The sequence below is a fragment of the Heteronotia binoei genome, chromosome 3, assembly GCF_032191835.1.
Source record: "Heteronotia binoei isolate CCM8104 ecotype False Entrance Well chromosome 3, APGP_CSIRO_Hbin_v1, whole genome shotgun sequence".
Taxonomy (NCBI): Eukaryota; Metazoa; Chordata; class Lepidosauria; order Squamata; family Gekkonidae; genus Heteronotia; species Heteronotia binoei.
This window is the reverse complement of record NC_083225.1, coordinates 51,438,957-51,456,683: the sequence shown is the minus strand read 5'-3', so window position 1 is coordinate 51,456,683 and position 17,727 is coordinate 51,438,957. Positions and strand designations below refer to the sequence as shown.

Genomic DNA, 17,727 nt, shown 5'->3' with positions numbered 1-17,727 from the left:
ATCATTAGCAGCCCCATGTGGGTAAAACTTCCTTGCAGATTTATTGAAAGGATTAACCAGAAAGTGTGTGCTACATTGATCATATGAAATATGCTATCTAATTGGTACTGGTGATCATGGTGGGGATTGAGCATAAGGGAGGAAAACGTGCTACAGCCAGTGGCAGGATCTGGCTAGAGCCTTTGTTGTCTTTCCAGATGCCAGTGATAGAGAAACAAATAGGACCGGCATTGGTCAAACTGTCATCATGATGTGCAAATGGGCTAGCTCCCCCTACAGCCTGCTGGTATCTATGACATTGCTGCCTGCTGTTACTAAACAGTTCTGTTCTCAACGCATTTTGTTTTGGTACTTATACTCTGAAGGAAGACCACCTACACTCCTCTAAAAGAATGCAGCTGTGTTAACATTTTCTAGATAAGCGTTCTAAAATGAAAGTTTCTGCAGGGCATCAATAAACACTCCAAAAGTTTGCTTGGATTTGATTGAGATTCAGATGCCTTCAGGAAGGAGGCAGGCATGGCACAGGGACAACAACAACTCTTTTCTGTTTGTTCCTCAGCATCTGAATGTGGAGCTTCCATTAAACTATCAAGGCTTAATGCCATTGTCTTCTCTGGGTTTAATTTTTCCCTTGCCCACAAACACTTGTACTTTCCTTGCTTGACTCTGTGATCTGCACAATCAGTCATTGCAATATAGGAATTAAGTGCCCTGTTGGTCCTAAGAAGTAGCAGAAGGCTGTAGTGCTCTTAAGACAGCAGGTCGTGATGAACCCCATCTGCTGGACCACAAGCTCTAGACTAGAGCAAATAAGGGGGCTGCCATTTGGAAGGACCTGCTGCCCTTGTGCATGCATAGAGAGCAAGGGCACCATGGTTTGTGCTTTTAGGGTTGCATAAACCCTAGGGGGCATGGGATCTCCTGGTTCGGAGGCCCTCCCACCGTGTCAGGGTCATCAGAAAGGGAGGGGAGAATGTCTGCTGGGCACTCCATTGTTCCCTACAGAGACTGATTCCCATAGGGTATAATGGAGAATTGATCTTGTGGGGGGGCTTTTTTGAGGTAGAGGCACCAACTTTGCAGTAGAGCATCCGGTGCCTCTTCTCAAAACACCCTCCCAAGTTTCAGAAAGATTGGACCAGGGGGTCTAATTCTATGAGCCCCAAAAGAAGGTGCCCTATCCTTCAATATTTCCAATGAAGGAAAAGCTTTTAAAAGGTGTGTGGTCCCTTTAAATGGCCAAACCTCCCTTTGGAGTTCAGTTATACTTGTCACAACCTTGCTCCTGGCTCCACCTTCAAAGTTCCCAGATAGTTCTCAAATTGGACCTGGAAACCCTATTCTGTTTGTGTACATGCTGAAAGGCGCAGTAAGAATCCGTTGGAGAGAAGAGCCAGTTTGGTGGTATGGTTAAGTGAGTGGACTGTTATCTGGGAGAACTGAGTTTGATTCCCCACTCCTCCACTTGCAGCTGCTGGAATGGCCTTGGGTCAGCCATAGCTCTCATAGGAGTTGTCCTTGAAAGGGCAGCTGCTGTAAGAGCTCTCTCAGCCCCACCTACCTCACAGGGTGTCCGTTGAGGGGAGGTAAAACGAGATTGTGACTGCTCTGAGATGCTGAGATTTAGAGTATAGGATGGGATATAAATCCACTATCTTGGTGGAAAATATTCCTCCAGACCTCTGAAGCTTTGCCTTGTTCTTCAGTACAGTACATCCTGGGGTTCAGCTTGTATTTTAAGAACATAAGAGAAGCCATGTTGGATCAGGCCAAAGGCCCATCCAGTCCAACACTGTCACACAGTGGCCAGAAAAAACCCAGGTGCCATCAGGAGGTCCACTCGTGGGGCCAGGACACTAGAAGTCCTCCCACTGTGCCCCCCCCCCAGCACCCAGAATACAGAGCAGCACATGCCACAGAGTTCCAACAAGATGCTGCGACTAATAGCCACTGATGATTTTCAGTTTCTGGTTTTTGTATTGCAGTCTTTTTCCCATGATCCTGGCCTTCCCACTAGTGAGGTCATAACTCTGGGTCCTCTTCTGTTATAGGATTGTTAACCTCCAGGTAGCCCCTAGAGATCTGCTATTACAGTTGATGTCCAGATGTCCCAGATCAGTTCCCCTCGAGAAAATGACAGAGATAGACTACCTGAGCAGACTCTGTTAGCTCTGGTTTAGCTCTGTTAGCTCTGAGCCTGCTTCGGCGGGGGAGGGCGGGATATAAATAAAATTTTACATTACATTACATTACATAATCCAAGGGAAAATATTTAGCATGAACTAAACTATACCAAGAACATCTTAGAAGCACATGTTCGATTGTTTCTATCTCCTCTCAGATGCCAGTCAGACTATCACAAAACAGCTAAGTTTTGTAATGCTTGTCTTCGTATTAGAAATGCATATATCTCTTGATTGTATTGATACTTTTATTAATTTTACTCTATTTTAACCATGGGCAATTTTGCCATTTAGTGTTTAAACTTGTTTAACTTCTTAGGCTGTTATGATTGGCTGGGTGCGGTACAAATAAACTGAAACGGAGAAAATCGCTGCTTTGGTGGGTGGACTCTATGGTATTACATTTTGCTGAGGTCCTTCCCCTCCCCAAATCCTGTTCTCCTAGAGCTCTGTCCCTCCAAACCCAGAGCAGGCAATTCTATCAATTTATGTGCCTCTGATGTCATGTGGTTTGCAGTTCAATGCCGCCTAGGCCGAGAAAGACCACTGGATTATAACACATTCCCTAGCCCTGCAGCAGCTGCCCCACAATTTGCCCTGATGCTGCCTTAGAACTAGTCGCTCCTGCAAGGTGTCGAGGTGCTGCCCCGTGATGTGAGAGAAATTTACAGGTATTTCATTTGTTTATTGAAAGTGTTTGTTCATTCTAGGTAATTAGATAGCAATTGACCCGACAAGAAAGAAGCTCCGGAGGATGGAAAGATTTTATTACGTCTTTTTCTTTCGTTCTTTCTTATTGTTATTTATGAAGTTTAAGGGCAAGGAGGGAAGCTGAGCACACAATTTTGCCTAAGGCCCAAGCAGAAAAGATTCCTTTTCGGGCCTCCCACTCAGTCAAATTTCCAACGCTTGCCTCTTGAAACACGGAAAGAGACAAGCAGCTCTAAGTATTATTTTCCATTGAAGCCTGTAAGGCAAGACTGTGGGAGAGCTGCGCTCACTACCTCGGGATGATTTCCTTAATCCCCAGTTCGTGAGGGAGGGAAAGACCCTCCGTACAGCCTCCAAACTATTCCCTGTGAAAAGAGACCTGAGGGTTAAAGCACCAGAGGCCGTCTGAATGTAAGGGTTCAAGCCTCACATATATGACGCCTAGCAAGCCAATAGCTGAAGACCTGCACACTTTTTGGCCAAAAGGACAGAGCCGGTTTAATATTAACTAAACATTTGGCGGTAACCAGAGTGCCCGCCATCAGCCAGCTGCTCCAGAATTCAGGTCTTTTAGTCGAAAGGCACGGCTGTCCGCCCAAACGCGTGGCGTCGCGGCGGCCTTCGGCCCCGGCGTGCTTTCAGACAATTAGCCCCACAGACTCAGGCGCCTCTGCTCCGTCGCCGTCTACGGCTGGTCAAACGCCTGCAGGGGGCGCGCGTCACCCAAATTCTTGTCCAGCACTCGGCGCCAAAGGACCCTGCGCGTTGCGGCGGAGCGTGGAGTCGCGCCGGCGGTGCTCGGGCCGAGGAGGGCTCGCACAGCAGACGTTGCTGTGCAGCTATTGCGGATGTTGCGGACTTGCAGGTAAGTCACTGGGATGCTCCGTGGCAGCCTGCCCGGGAGGTCTGGCGAGATTTCCGAGCTGGAGAGGAGGGGGGGATTGAGGCACCTGCTGCCAGCATTTTGGCCCTTTGGCCTAAACTGAACTCTCAGCAGCAAGGCTGGAGTCAGGCTCTTCAGTCATGTATGAATTGCCTGGCGTGCAGATGCAACCGTATCTCTCTGGGGTGCATAATACGTCGGTGTACAGATTTCCTTTCAGCGTGCAATTGGCATTTTTAAAAAAAATGTTTCTAATCAAATGCGCGGGAGGAGGAAAGGTGCTGCATTTGTGTTCTGTAAAACACAGCATTCCCGAAGCTGCAGGAAAGGCAACGGATATCCCCTACCCCGATTATATAACTAATCAGTGGTTAAGTTTCTGCCTCTTTCCTTATGGCATTTTGCCATGTTTAGCCTACAAGTGGATGGCCAAAGGCACAACAAGGTTACAAAGTCGTGGCTACCTTTAGTCTGACAGTCATTTTAACAGGAACTTTTTTTTGGGGGGGGGAGGGGGGAAATATGTTAAGAGAACACTCAGTCTGGGAGAAAACTCTACGATGATTAGAATGAATTAAAATTTCCATGGGTTTCATAAGAGATGTGTAAGATGTGGCTGTTCCTTCCAACCCCATAAGCTAGTGTTAGAAAACTGAATCCTTATCCTTGACATCTATATTTCTGTGTGCAGTGATTCCCCCCCCCCCCTTTAGTATTTATGTCAACACTCGTCTTCTGAATCAGCCCATCCCAGACCCAGGTTTACTAGCAGAGAACTGGATCTAAGGAAGATTCAGCCTGGAGACAACCAATGGATAGAGTAAGTGAACGCCCAAAGGAAGATTAACGTAATGGCCAAGAGCTGAGATGCTGTCAGCTCATCACTGAGGCAAGCTACTCATAAAGTAGCTTTTGACAAATTTTTCATCTTTGAAACCTCCATCTTTAATAGATGTATTCTGAAGTGCTTTGACCAATCCAAGCGCTATATAAGTTCCAAGGTTTTAACCCCCAAAGGAAGATATTCCTGTATGGACTTCAAGGAATATCTGGTCACAGAAACAAAAGCAGCCACTTGCTAGATATTACCAGTATTTTACTTCATTTCTACTTTGTCTTTCTCCCAAATGGGGACCCCAAGTGGCTTCCATCAGCCTCCTTTTCTCCAATATTCCTCACAACAACCCTGTGTAAGGCACATTAGGCTGTGTTATCAGAAAGTCACCCAACAGGCTTCCACAGCAGAGCAGGGAATCAAACCTGTGTTGCCCTGGTCTTATCTGTCACTCTATCTATTACATCACAGTGACAACTGAAATCCTTTGCCTCTTTTCCTCCAAAAACTGGTGCCCTTAATTGATCACAGTTCTAGCCCAAAGGCATCTGTACGCACTCATTGTTTCCTCAGTCGCAAAAATGAGGGGAGAAAGATGAGATAACTGGTGTGTACTGTGGTTAGCGTTGTTCAAAAGGCCGTATTCTGCTGTACCTTGAAACATTCTTTTTCTTAATAGTGAAACAGAAATCAAGGGGCACTTTAAAGACTAACAATGTTTATTCCAAAAATAAGGTTTTGTGAGTTAGACCTTAAATAACCAGCCAGATGGACTAACTGAAGTCACACAACCCAAAGACATTCTGCATATGTTTAGAGGCAGTGATTCCTTGGGTCCAGACAGTTGTCTGGTTCAGATAGGAAGTGCAACATTGACAGGGAAAAAATGGCTGTCAGAAGATGCCACTGGTAGACCAAGCTGTTGTATATTTTTTTATTTTATGGTGACACATAAACACATGGCTTCCTGGCAGAAGGCAATATTGACAGACAGGTATTTTTGTCATCCTGCTTAACAGAAAATCCTGTCAGAAACCAAAATTTACAAGAAGTTGGGATGGCTTTCACTTTAGGATTTAGCTGGGTAGTTTCACCACTTCTGATCTCTATGAATAGCACATTGGGGGAGGGAGAAAGTACACTGTCTTCTTACAGAGGACAGGAGAGAGACTCAGAATAGAAACCTGTGAATGCATAACCCTGTTCTTGACTGACCAACATAAAACACAGGAAATTGCCATTTGAACATCTCCTTCCCAGACACACATCTTAATCAACAGCATTCAGAATCAAGAGCATTTTTCAGGTATCATATCCCATCCAAAAGTTCTTAGACCAGCTTGAAATTTAAAGTCCAAAATAAAGCATTTGATCAACATGCTCATGGCAAAGTGATACAAGAGCATGCAGATTTCTCAGGGTTTTAAATAACTGTTATGACAGCAAGTAGGTCTCTTTAAATGTTGATTTGCCCCAATCACATGCATAAGTGAGCCGCAACATTTTCCTCCCATATAGCTCATCTCTTTTATTGGGGCTTGGCTGAGGGGAAAATGAGGTCATGCAAAAGAGACCCAGTTTTTTTAATCTTGCAAGAATGGGAAGTAAATTTGGTATCATTTGCAGTGGAAAACTGCTGGGAAGAGAAGAGGTTCAACTCCTTCCTTCCCAAGGTGAAAAATCTGCTAGCCTTCCCCCAAATGCATGTTTTATTAGTGGAGAAAGTGGATTGTACCCATTAAAATAGTGGAGAAAGTAGATTGTACCCATTAAAATTTCTAATTAAAACGCAATAAAATTCTCTTATTTTCTGAAACTGAGCTACTTGGTGCTTGGTTTAATATTTGTTTTAACATTCTTTAATGCAGCCCCTCACTTTAACACTATTTGCTGACCAGATTTCCAGAATGTTGAAATCTTCATAACTTTTTAACTCAGACTTTTGGTGCTCATAATTCTCCTATTGTGAAATAATTTAGCCAGTCTTGAATTAATATTTAATAAAGGCAGCAGGTGTTTTTGATGCATTTTTGATATAGGTGACTCCATAAAGCACCTTCTCACTTTTGAGTCAGTCCTGAAAACCCTTTCCCAACATTTCTTGAATGTCAACAATTCTCTTCCTTTCTGAACTGCATTGATTTCCACTTCCTTGTACCTGTTCTGGTAACTGAAAATGGTGTTCCAGTCTTGTACTTACACTGTCTGACTGGGTTGCCAGGATGGGGTTGTGGGACAGAGGGACTTACCAGGAGAAAGAGAAAGGCCCAGTCCATGTCACACAGAAAGTGATGTTATCATGCCAGCAGCTTCCATGTGGTGCTCTGGTATTTTGACAAAAACTCTATGGTAAAACTAGCTTCTACTATAGAGTTTTTGCCCAAATACCAGAGCATCACTGGGAAGTTACTGGTGTGATTATATAATTGAGTGCAACACTGTCATCGTAGCCTAAGCCTTATTCTGGCAACCCTACTGCTGGAGGAACAGGAGGTGAGCAGGAAGCATTTAGTGATTATTGTCATCTTCCCACACATGCACAGGTTGCATTGTCATTTCTTAATGCTGTTTCAATGTCATTTGTCTGCTACACTGAAAATCAGACTGGAGTAAAAAATTTCCAAGGCTTGGTTTTGCACATGCATGGCTACATTATGCAATGTTATGAATGTTCCACCACCTGCTGAGTAGTGAGAAGTCACAGAAGCAGTGCTGCTTGCCCATGTGTGTTCTCTATGGAGCAGAGACTTGTGTATTAATTTAGTTGCAAATATAAAACTGCAGACTAGGGTGGCCAGCTTTTGAGTTGGGAAATACCTAGAGATTTGGGGGATGGAGCCTGGTGGGTGGGATTTGGGGAGGGAAAGGACCTCTGCAGGGTACAATGCCATAGAAACCACCCTCCATGGTAGCCATTTTCTCTAGGGGAACTGATCTCTACTGTCTGGGAATCAGTTGTAATAGTGGGAGATCTCCAAGTCCCCTTGGAGGCTGACAACCCTGTGTGGCACAGATAGTGACAAAGAAGCACTCATAAGGGCAGCAGCTGCACTACCCTACATCAGATCCCAGAAGAGAGAAAGAGACAAATCCTGCATGCATACATACAGGGTAACTTTGAGCTTCACTTTGTCCCTTCCAGCATCAAAATGTTTTATTCTCACACAAACGCACAGGCTTTTCTGTTCCCCCTTCCCCAGCTAAGCAGAAAGTTCACCCAAGCCCAACAAAGCCATGTTCTGAAGCCCATGAAGAGAAATATCTAAAGACACACCTGCATTCCTTTGTTTAGGTAGAGTAGAAGGAGCCACTGTGATCAGAGGCCAAGCCTGCAATACTAGTGAAGATTTCCATGTGCCTGGGCCCTGGCAGATCAATCACTGAGAGAATTTTCAGCTTAGTACCCTCATTTGCCTGTAAGTTCTGCCTGTGAGAACTGAGATAGGAGAAGGGGTGCAAAGGGAAGAGATTAAGCCCTGAACACTGCAGCTCTGATCCAGATAGCTAGAGTCCAACATATTTTCAGCAGTAATGAATCTGTGTATTGTGGACGGCCTCAAATTTGTATAATTTATGCATCAAGACAATGTACAAGGACAGGTAAAAGGTGTAGTGGTGACTCAGATCTGGAAGGCTCTGTGCTTTCTCATCTGTGGACCTATGTTTCATATAAAAATGGTTATAAATTCAGCACATTCTCTTGTCCTACTCTGTCTCCCAAATCATTTGCCCATAGGTGTAGTACTCTGTTCCAAGGTGCTGACCAGTCTATACATCTTTTAAATATCCTTCCAGAGTGGAGAACTACCAGTCCTTTTGTTTCTTGTGACAGTGCAACACCCATTATGTTGTTCATTGCTAAAATATTCCTTACACTGAGGAGTCTCCCAGTTGTTATATATAGAGCCAGTGTGATGTAGTAGGTTGTGCTGGAATGGATGATTTAGGATCAAATCCCCTCTCAGCCTTAAAACTCATTGAGTGACCTTGGGTCACTTTCTTTGTTCTACCTCACAGGTTTGACAGGATAAAATGGAGGAAGGGAGAACTGTGAAAGCTACCCTGAGCCCATTGGAAGAAGGGTGAGATAATGTGATAGATAAGGCTGATGAGAGACTGAAGTCAATCTGGGGTCCTGTTCTATAGAGTACTTAGTATGTTGGTTTATTCTGCCCAAGTGTACCCCACTTCAACCTTTATTGTGGGGTGGGTAAATTTAAATTTAGTTTCCAGTTCATTTTGTTCTCATGAACGATTGTTTCTGCTTGTTTGTTAAGAGAGATCGCTCACTAATTTACCATGGGTTGTCAGTCTCTTCCTTAAAAGTGAGAGATTGAAACAGGGAAATACAGAAGAATACAGATGCTGTTAATTTGCCTGATATCAAAGCCAGCCACCTAATCGAGCCTCTGGTTACCTACAGTTCTGTGCCATTTGCAATGTGCTTACCTTGCCATGATGTTTCATTGATTACAGATGGCCCTTATCACAAGGTTTAAGTTGGAAGCACTCCTTTTGTCTAATATTTAACAAAACACATTTATTTAAAGGCTAATGTTTCATTTCAACAGGAAGCATTTCAAACTGACAGGTTAAGTGGTTCATTTAAATATTGCCCATGTATCTCTGCTGTGCCAATTTTTTAAAAGGTACAATTTGTCATTGCTGTAACCAAGCCTGACAGACAGCTGGTTAAAAGGATGAAAAGTTAAAGGGACAGCATCCTCATACTGGTTTCCTTCTCAAATATCCCATTTCAGGGGGGGGGGGGGGGCTCCATAAGGATTTTTTATTGAAAGACCAAAAGATTTTTGTGAGGGAAATGAACTGACCAACTTTATTAGATCATTCAGAGATGGGAACTCCTGTCTATGTAGTTTAATTGTCATGGATTAGGGAGTGACTTGCGCTGCAGTAGGTTTAAAAAGCATGAGATCAAAGCTGAAATTCCCTTTTTCAGAATTTCAGTTTAGCAATAAACATACAGATAGTGCTGCAAAGCTCAATCATCTGCCTGCTTACTTGAAAATAAATCCTAGTAAAGTTCTTCTTGCTATATAAAAGTGCAAATAACCATATTCAATAACAGTCTGAGACATTTGCCCATCTGTGATGTTTGGATTAGTAACACTGGTCTAGGCTAAAAAGTCCTTGTAAGAAAGGCCAAGGTCATATACACAAACCAATGCATACAACTGAGGTGACACCATACAAGATGGTGTCCTCCTGATCTTCTTGACAATGCTAACACCATTTTAGTGATTTAAAAATGCCACAAGGGCCTGATCAAGCTCTTCTCCCCCCCCCCCCCAAATACAAGTCTTGTCAGGGAGGGGTGTGGTAGTTTTAGCACTAGATAAGGTAAAATGGGGAGGGCTAGAATTCCTCAGCCCTCTCTGCACTGTGGCATTCCAGTGGTGGCCATGAGGATGTTGTCATACATGGTGTGGCCCAGAAACAGCCCTTTTCCAGTGGAAACTTATTGGCATTTTATCTCACACCAGTTCTTTAAGTTTACACAATGGTGGATGGAGCATGTTTGTACTTATTTTCTCCCAATAAAAAAGGTTAGGCTGATTGTGACAGCGTTTGAAGAAGAAGAAGAAGATATTGGATTTATATCCCGCCCTATACTCTGAACAACTCCTACAAGAGCTATTGCTAACCCAAGGCCATTCCAGCAGCTGCAAGTGGAGGAGTGGGGAATCAAACCCGGTTCTCCCAGATAAGAGTCCGCACACTTCACCACTTCACCAAACTGGCTCTGAACTGTTTTGCCCTTGGGTCCAGGTGACTTCTCTTGAATGTAAAGATTACATTATTACTTCCTCCAATCCCTCACATTGAATGTTGTGCTGCATTCCTTCCAGCAATTTCATCAGAAATTTCCGGCTAAATGAGTCTGGAATGATGAGTCAGATCTAAAAGCATGAAAGGGGATGAGAGGCAACTGCATCATTTCTAGCTTGGTGAAATTCTTTAAAGTTCTCAGGGTGAGCTACGTTGTTGTGAAGTATGTTGTGAGATCAGAGGCTCTCTATTCTAGCAATTCTGCCTGGAGAAAAGGGGGAGGCAGGAGCAGCGCAAAGAAGAACAGCCTGATGAAATTAGAAGTCTCCATAGCAACACTAGTGATCGGCACTTTCTATTCAAGTGCCTCTTCAGCAGTTTTGTTTTGTCTGCCTCTGTTCTTGCAACGTAATTTTTTTCATGATAAAAAGTAGATGTAGTGATGAAGGGAATTGGATGGGTAAAATGGCTTAGACAGGTCAGAATGGTTTTTCTGATCAGCTTAGCAACTCACAGCTGCTTTTAAGTAAAGATTTAATGTCACACTATTTGATCTGTGCATCACATTTGTCTGGGACCTTAGTCTGATCATTTTGAATGCAAAGACTTGTCCCCTAGCCTAAACGCACACAACACACTTTTCGAGCCATTCAGTTCTGAGTAGGTTAATATGGTAGCCCCTGTATGTGTGATCTCTTTGTGTTGTCAGTTTGATGCATTAGCACCAAACCACAATTAAAGGATGTGTGGTATAGTGGTTACAGCATCAGACGAGGATATGGGAGACAAAAGATTATGGTAAGCTACTTTGGGTCTCCACTGTAGAAAAAGTCAAGATATAACTATCTAAACAATTAGATCCCCCCCCCCGAAAAAAAGCTAGTTAACGTATTTGTTGGAAGGGAGTTGCACAGCATTTTTCTGTGCTTACCATTCAATTCTTCCAGTCTGCTGGGGAACTGGTTGGATCTAGACAAGAATTAGTTGCCTGCTGATACAGCTTGCTGAGTGTATGTTTGTTGAACCAGCATAACCAAACCAAACCCAGAAGAAAAGCCATGTAAAACCTGCCCTGTCTATAACGCACCCTGTTCCACAGCCTTGTTGGAATCAAAGTGAGGGTGATCAGATCTCTTGCTTTGTTATCTTCTTAATCTCACAAGCACAAGGCTGGAGGTAGCATTTGGAGTACTGTGTACAATTCTGGTCACCGCATTTCAAAAAAGATATTATAGCATTGGAAAAAGTACAGAAAAGGGCAACTAGAATGGTTAAAGGGTTGGAACACTTTCCCTATGAAGAAAGGTTAAAATGTTTGGGGCTCTTTAGCTTGGAGAAATGTCAACTGCGGGATGGCATGATAGAGGTTTACAAGATTATGCATGGGATGGAGAAGGTAGAGAAAGAAGTACTTTTCTCCCTTTCTCACAGTACAAGAACTCGTGTGCATTCAATGAAATTGCTGAGCAGTCGGGTTAGAACTGATAAAAGGAAGTCCTTCACCCAAAGGGTGATTAACATGTGGAATTCACTGCCACAGAAGGTGGTGGTGGCTACAAACATAGACAGCTTCAAGAGGGGAATGGATAAGCATATGGAGCAGAGATCCATCAGTGGCTATTAGCCTCAGCTTATTGTTGGAACTCTCTGTCTGGGGCAGTGATGCTCTGTATTCTTGTGCTTGGGTTGGAGGCACAGTGGCAGGGCTTCTAGCCCCACTTGATGGCACTTGGGTTTTTTGGCCACTGTGTGACACAGTGTTGGACTGGATGGGTTATTGGCCTGATCCAACATGGCTTCTCTTATGTTCTTATGTTTACTCACAACAGATTTGGAGTAATAACTAAGAGTACTAAAGCAGAGTCAGATCCTACAAAGGACTGCTCTCTCCTTGGTGAGAAGAAGTTGTCCTGTCATTTTCAGCTTGTTGAATTAACTGGTCATCCCATGATGAGAACACTGTTGTAGCAAAAGCACCTAGTCCTGATTCTGTGACTTCTAATTATCTCTCACATCTGCACAGTTGTTTAGGTTTAGATTTCTGTGAACCTACTGAACAGTTCAATTCGAACTACACCAAAGGACATGTGTCTGATTTGTATTCATACATATTAAATTTATTGGCAGATCTTCTTTCAAAATCCCTCAAATACAGTTCCTTGTTAGACTTCTATCCAGACAGAGCTTGGTTCCAGACCTGCTTAGCACCCTGTTCCTCACTGTGCTAGGTCTAGAGGCACAAAGCATTGAAAAATAATGGGACAATATCTTATAGTGTTCAGAGTTCTGAACTATCACAAGGGAAACCACAGTTAAAATCCCCTATCTGCCTTGAATCCCATCAGGTGCCTTGCTCATTTGCTCATCTTAATCTGCCTGTAACACCATTGCTGTGGGGATGAAATGAGTATACCACCCTTTGTTGCCTTCAAGAGCAGCATAATGTGGAGTTCACTGCAGTAGTCAAAGGTTTAAGTAAAAGCAATATGGCTAGCTTCCCTCTGGAACTCCTCAAATTTGCTGCTTATCAACTTTTGCAATCCATCTGGCACAACTGCCTTCAAAACTTTTGTTTCTGAAAGTTGCTATTACTTTGCTTTATTTTGATTTCTATTTCGCCCCCCCCCCAAAAAAAAGTGAAACTGTAAGATAACTTGATGTTCCAAGATAAAAGCCAACAAATGTTCATCAGTGACTCATTCATATATATATATATATATATATATATATATATATATATATATATTGTAACCTTTCCCAGCATCACTATATAAGACATAATTCATTACACTGCCTTTGATCCTGGTGGTTTACATCTCTAATGGGACAAAACAATAGGCTGCTGATAGCATTTAGAGCACTTCATTTTTTGTTTTTAAATTATTATTATAGCCATCAGGTTTTCAAAGAACAATGTATACATAAAAAACATGACATCAAACAAAAGCATTAGTTAGGACATAGTGTACAACAAAGAGAAAAACAAAGGGTACAAGTTTAGAATTTAAAGCACTTTGTAAGGGTTGTGGTGGCACTACAGCATATCTTACATAACTGCTTGAAAGCCAATAGTGGAATGTAGCTGGAGTGCCAAGCCTTGATACATATTGATCATAATGGGATTATCAAATGTTTTTCACCTCTGAATCAGGATTGTGAAATAGGTGAGTTCTGAAGAAAGGCATAATTTCTTAAACGGGGGAGGAATTCTTTTCCCCAGCTGCCATTGAAGTAAGTGGGAGAATACTGGGCAAATTGTGACGCCTAAAGACTGTAAGCCTGTTCAGACGTTGCATTCATCTGTTCGTAATAGCCAGCATGCATTCACTTTACAACTAAGACCAGGGAACAGTACCTGATAAATGTGGGGTTTGTGTTATGCATTCAATTGTGTTTCCATTGATTGTAACATGAGAACTACTCAACACGCTTATAAAGGAAAATTCAAGGGTACAGAGACTGTATGTGTGTTCACTGTAACTTATAAGCAGGGTTTAAGTACTTCCTAGCATCAATATTGAATCTAAACAAAGGTGATCCCATTTGGTAATGTGTGTGCTATATTTTAAGGGGTAAGTGAAAACTGGCTGGTTTTCTGTGCTGTTGACTCTGGAAGCCAGAGACATGAGGAGAGAAAGCATCCCACCGCATCCTACTGTGTGACTCTGGAGTACATCATTAAGGTCCTTCATCTTTCAGTGCTCCCTGGTGGTATTAAAAGAATTAGTGGTCACAGACTCTGATAATAAGAGGTTGCCATGAGTCATTTTCACTTCTGTCTGCCTGGTAGACCTATCACTTGGGATATAGTAAAGTATGTGTTATGACTTACATCTAAAGAAAGCATAGTGAAGTGTGAACAAGCATTTCTTTTTTTGTGTTGTGGAACAAAATACCAACATAAAATCCATACTTGCTTCCTACTAACATCTACTTGTTCATAAATAATTTAGGACTGTGATTTCACAAAACACATACATACACAACCTTCCCATTCAATTACTAGTTCCGGGATGGTCCTTTTTTTAACCTCAGAAAACTAATGCCAGAGGAAAGGGTTTGACATGTTGTTCTATGAGCCATTGATAGTCCCTCATAAGAGCAACACAGTCCTCTTCTATTTCGACCTTACAAATTGAACATAAAGGGCTTGGTCCAGAGAGTAATTTGTCCCACAGGTTGTTTCATGATGTGGCTAGACCACAAGTTGGATGGGAAAAGGGTAGAATTTCCATTCCCCCAAAATGTACAAAATTACACTGGGCATCATACACTCTTCAGGCAGTTGCTATCCATACTGAACTTTCTAATCCTCAGAATGTCACAACAGGGACAACTTTTGAATCGGCTTGTGAAATGAAGGCAACATTCAGCTGTTCATGCTGCAGACCGAGTGAGCAGGTCAAAAACTGAGGCAGTCCTTAAATTTGATCACATGTGGCCTGAAACAACTCTATTTCTTACACAAGATCAGGTGTGCTTAACTGGTGTGCTACTTCAAAATGAGTTTTTATGAATCGTTCATATAAATGTTTTTAATATTTGTTGTACACCTTAGTGAGTATTTTAGTAAGGAAACAGTTTAAAAATACATTGAAATTACCTAAGACTTTTCCTGGTCATGAAGTAAAATGATTACCAAACCTGTATATGAAATATATCTAAAACTAAGGTTCATGTACAAGCTAAGTGTAAACTGGATAAACAGAACATCAGAGCATGCTGTATTGTGTTGTATGAATAGGGATGGGCATGCACTGGCTCAAAATTCAAGTTCATCACTAATTTTGGCCAGTTTGTGGTTTGCAAAGCCACTTTCTATGAAAGTAAAAGTGATATGAACTGATTTAAAAATTGGTAGATGGCATCACTGTATTTTTTTCCCCTGTTTTCTAGATTGGAGAGTCTCTGACTGAATGCTTCTGGTAATGTCTTTGCTGACATCTCTGCACAGTATCTCAAGGAACTTATTGTGTGCTAAACTTCACTGTAGTTTTGTTCTTCTGTGATTTGTAGGATATGTGCTTCAGCTATGCCTTTATTCATAGACCTACAAATATCGGTTCCAAGTTTGCGTGGATGATAAGATGGAAAAATGGCAACAGTCAAAGACTTAGCAGGAAGACTTGGGAGGGATTGCGTCTCTGATGTCAGCATTTTTTGCTGTGATGGCACGCAACGAGACTCCGATAGACAATATTGGTGCCCTGAATGTAAGCACCCAGTTCACAGGCTTCAGTTCCACAACCTTACCTCCGCCACTCAGGATTTTAATGGCCATAATAATGCTTGTCATGATTGCCATTGGCTTCTTCGGCAATGCCATTGTCTGCCTCATTGTGTACCAAAAGCCAGCCATGCGTTCAGCTATCAATCTGCTTCTAGCTACTTTGGCCTTTTCTGATATCATGCTGTCTTTGTTCTGTATGCCTTTTGCTGCCATTACCATAATAACAGTGGACTGGAACTTTGGGGCCTACTTTTGCCGGCTCTCAGCAATGCTCTACTGGTTCTTTGTCTTGGAAGGGGTCTCTATACTCTTGATAATTAGTGTGGACCGATTCCTTATTATTGTGCAACGACAAGACAAACTGAACCCTCATCGTGCCAAAGTCATGATTACTGTTTCTTGGGCTTTTTCCTTCTGTATCTCTTTTCCCTCGTTGGTCGGGTGGACATTTGTAGAAGTCCCAAGCCGGGCTCCCCAGTGTGTCCTGGGGTACACAGAGTTTCCTGCAGACAGAGCTTATGCTGTGACATTAATTGTGGCCGTTTTCTTCATCCCTTTCAGCATCATGTTGTATTCTTACCTTTGCATTCTGAACACTGTCCGCCGAAATACTGTCAGGATCCACAACCACGCTGAGAGCATGTGCTCGAGTCAGGTGAGAAAACTGGGCTTGATGGGGCTACAGAAGCCTCACCAGATGAACGTTGACATGAGCTTCAAGACCAGGGCCTTCACAACTATTCTCATCTTATTTGTTGGCTTTTCCCTTTGCTGGCTTCCTCACACAGTATTCAGCTTGATGTCCGTATTCAACAGGCAGTTCTATTATAGCCCCTCATTCTACATCACCAGCACCTATGTGTTGTGGCTGAGTTACCTCAAATCGGTGTTCAATCCTGTCATCTATTGTTGGAGAATCAAGAAGTTCCGTGATGCCTGTCTGGAGTTCATGCCGAAAACATTAAAGCTCTTTCCTAAAGTGCCTGGACGAACAAAAAGGAGAATAAGGCCAAGCACAATATATGTCTGTAGTGAGTACCAGTCTACAGTTTAGGATTAAACCAGGGGTGTGCTTAGGCAGAAACAGAAAGCCTGAATTAAGCCACAGACTGTTTTCTTGCCTCACTTCTCTTCTACTGCCATCCTGCAATGCTGTCTTTGGTGTTGCCCACACAGAACATTTCAGTTTTTCATGTTACTCATTTAGTACATGTAACCGTAGTTTGACAGTAAGAAAACTGAAACTCTTGGCTAAATATTCTGCCATTAAATTGAATCCTGTGCTATTCTGTTTTTTCCTGTGGGAAAGTCAACAAAATCAACATTACCATGAATGACACATTGTTCAGCTCAGTAGGCTGGATGTTGCAGTTCCTTTCTGCTTAGTGATGAAGTTTGCTCTAGTGAAGCAAGACTCCTCACTTGATGAAAGTCATCAGATCCAGCCCACTTTCGGTGAACTTCCATAATTCAGAATCCTCTTCTTAAGGACAATGCACTGTACAGAAAGTTGAGGTTTTAAAGCTAGAGAACAGATTTAGTCAAAAATGGTTAGTCTCATAGATAGAGCTGCAACTCTTGGGAGTAAGTTTTAACAAACTTCCTTTTGTTGGAGAAGATGGAACTGTGTCAAATTAATTTCTTTCAATTAAAGCTTGGTGCTTTAGCAGGCTGACGCCTTTTGAGATTAACCACAAATAGTCATACTCCAACAAAAGCGAGGTATGACTAAGCCTCACCAAACTAATGGGTGTGTGTACATATTTACTTAGAAGTAAGGGTTTAGTTACACAGCCATCTCAGTGTACACTGTTGGCAAAAGACAAGACTTAAACAGCACAGGTCTGATAACGTGTGTAGAGAAAAACCTTCTAAGTGCTGGCCAGCCCACCTTTCCTCATACCAGCCGGTGGAGGGCGGCAGTAGTCCACAGTAATGAAACAATTTGACTTGAGTCCTGGATGCCATTAAGTTCAATGAGACTGAATACTTGGGTAAGAATGCTGTGGATTGACACACACTCTGAGTAGTTAACTGTGTTTTAGTGTGCAATCCTATATGCACCTAGGTAGAAATCCCATTGAAAGTGATG

At 42.6% G+C, this 17,727-nt stretch overlaps 1 protein-coding gene across 2 annotated transcripts; it reads left to right on the top strand.

Moving 5' to 3' along the window:
- The first annotated feature begins 3,618 nt into the window (after positions 1–3,618).
- GPR45 (G protein-coupled receptor 45) lies at positions 3,619–16,921 on the top strand. 2 transcript variants are annotated; one of them, XM_060233791.1, is made up of 3 exons: positions 3,619–3,762; positions 15,302–15,330; positions 15,422–16,921. In XM_060233791.1, the coding sequence occupies exon 3, from the start codon at positions 15,553–15,555 to the stop codon at positions 16,687–16,689; it is 1,137 nt and encodes a 378-aa protein (XP_060089774.1). In that variant the 5' UTR covers positions 3,619–3,762; positions 15,302–15,330; positions 15,422–15,552; the 3' UTR covers positions 16,690–16,921. The 2 variants fall into 2 exon arrangements, with proteins under 2 accessions (XP_060089774.1, XP_060089773.1); XM_060233790.1 differs by having other exon boundaries at positions 15,302–16,921.
- Positions 16,922–17,727: the final 806 nt, after the last annotated feature.

What these genes read in the sequence shown, in the direction of transcription:
- GPR45 (XM_060233791.1), top strand. Translation starts at nt 15,553, where the DNA reads ATGTCAGCATTTTTTGCTGTGATGGCACGCAACGAGACTCCGATAGAC.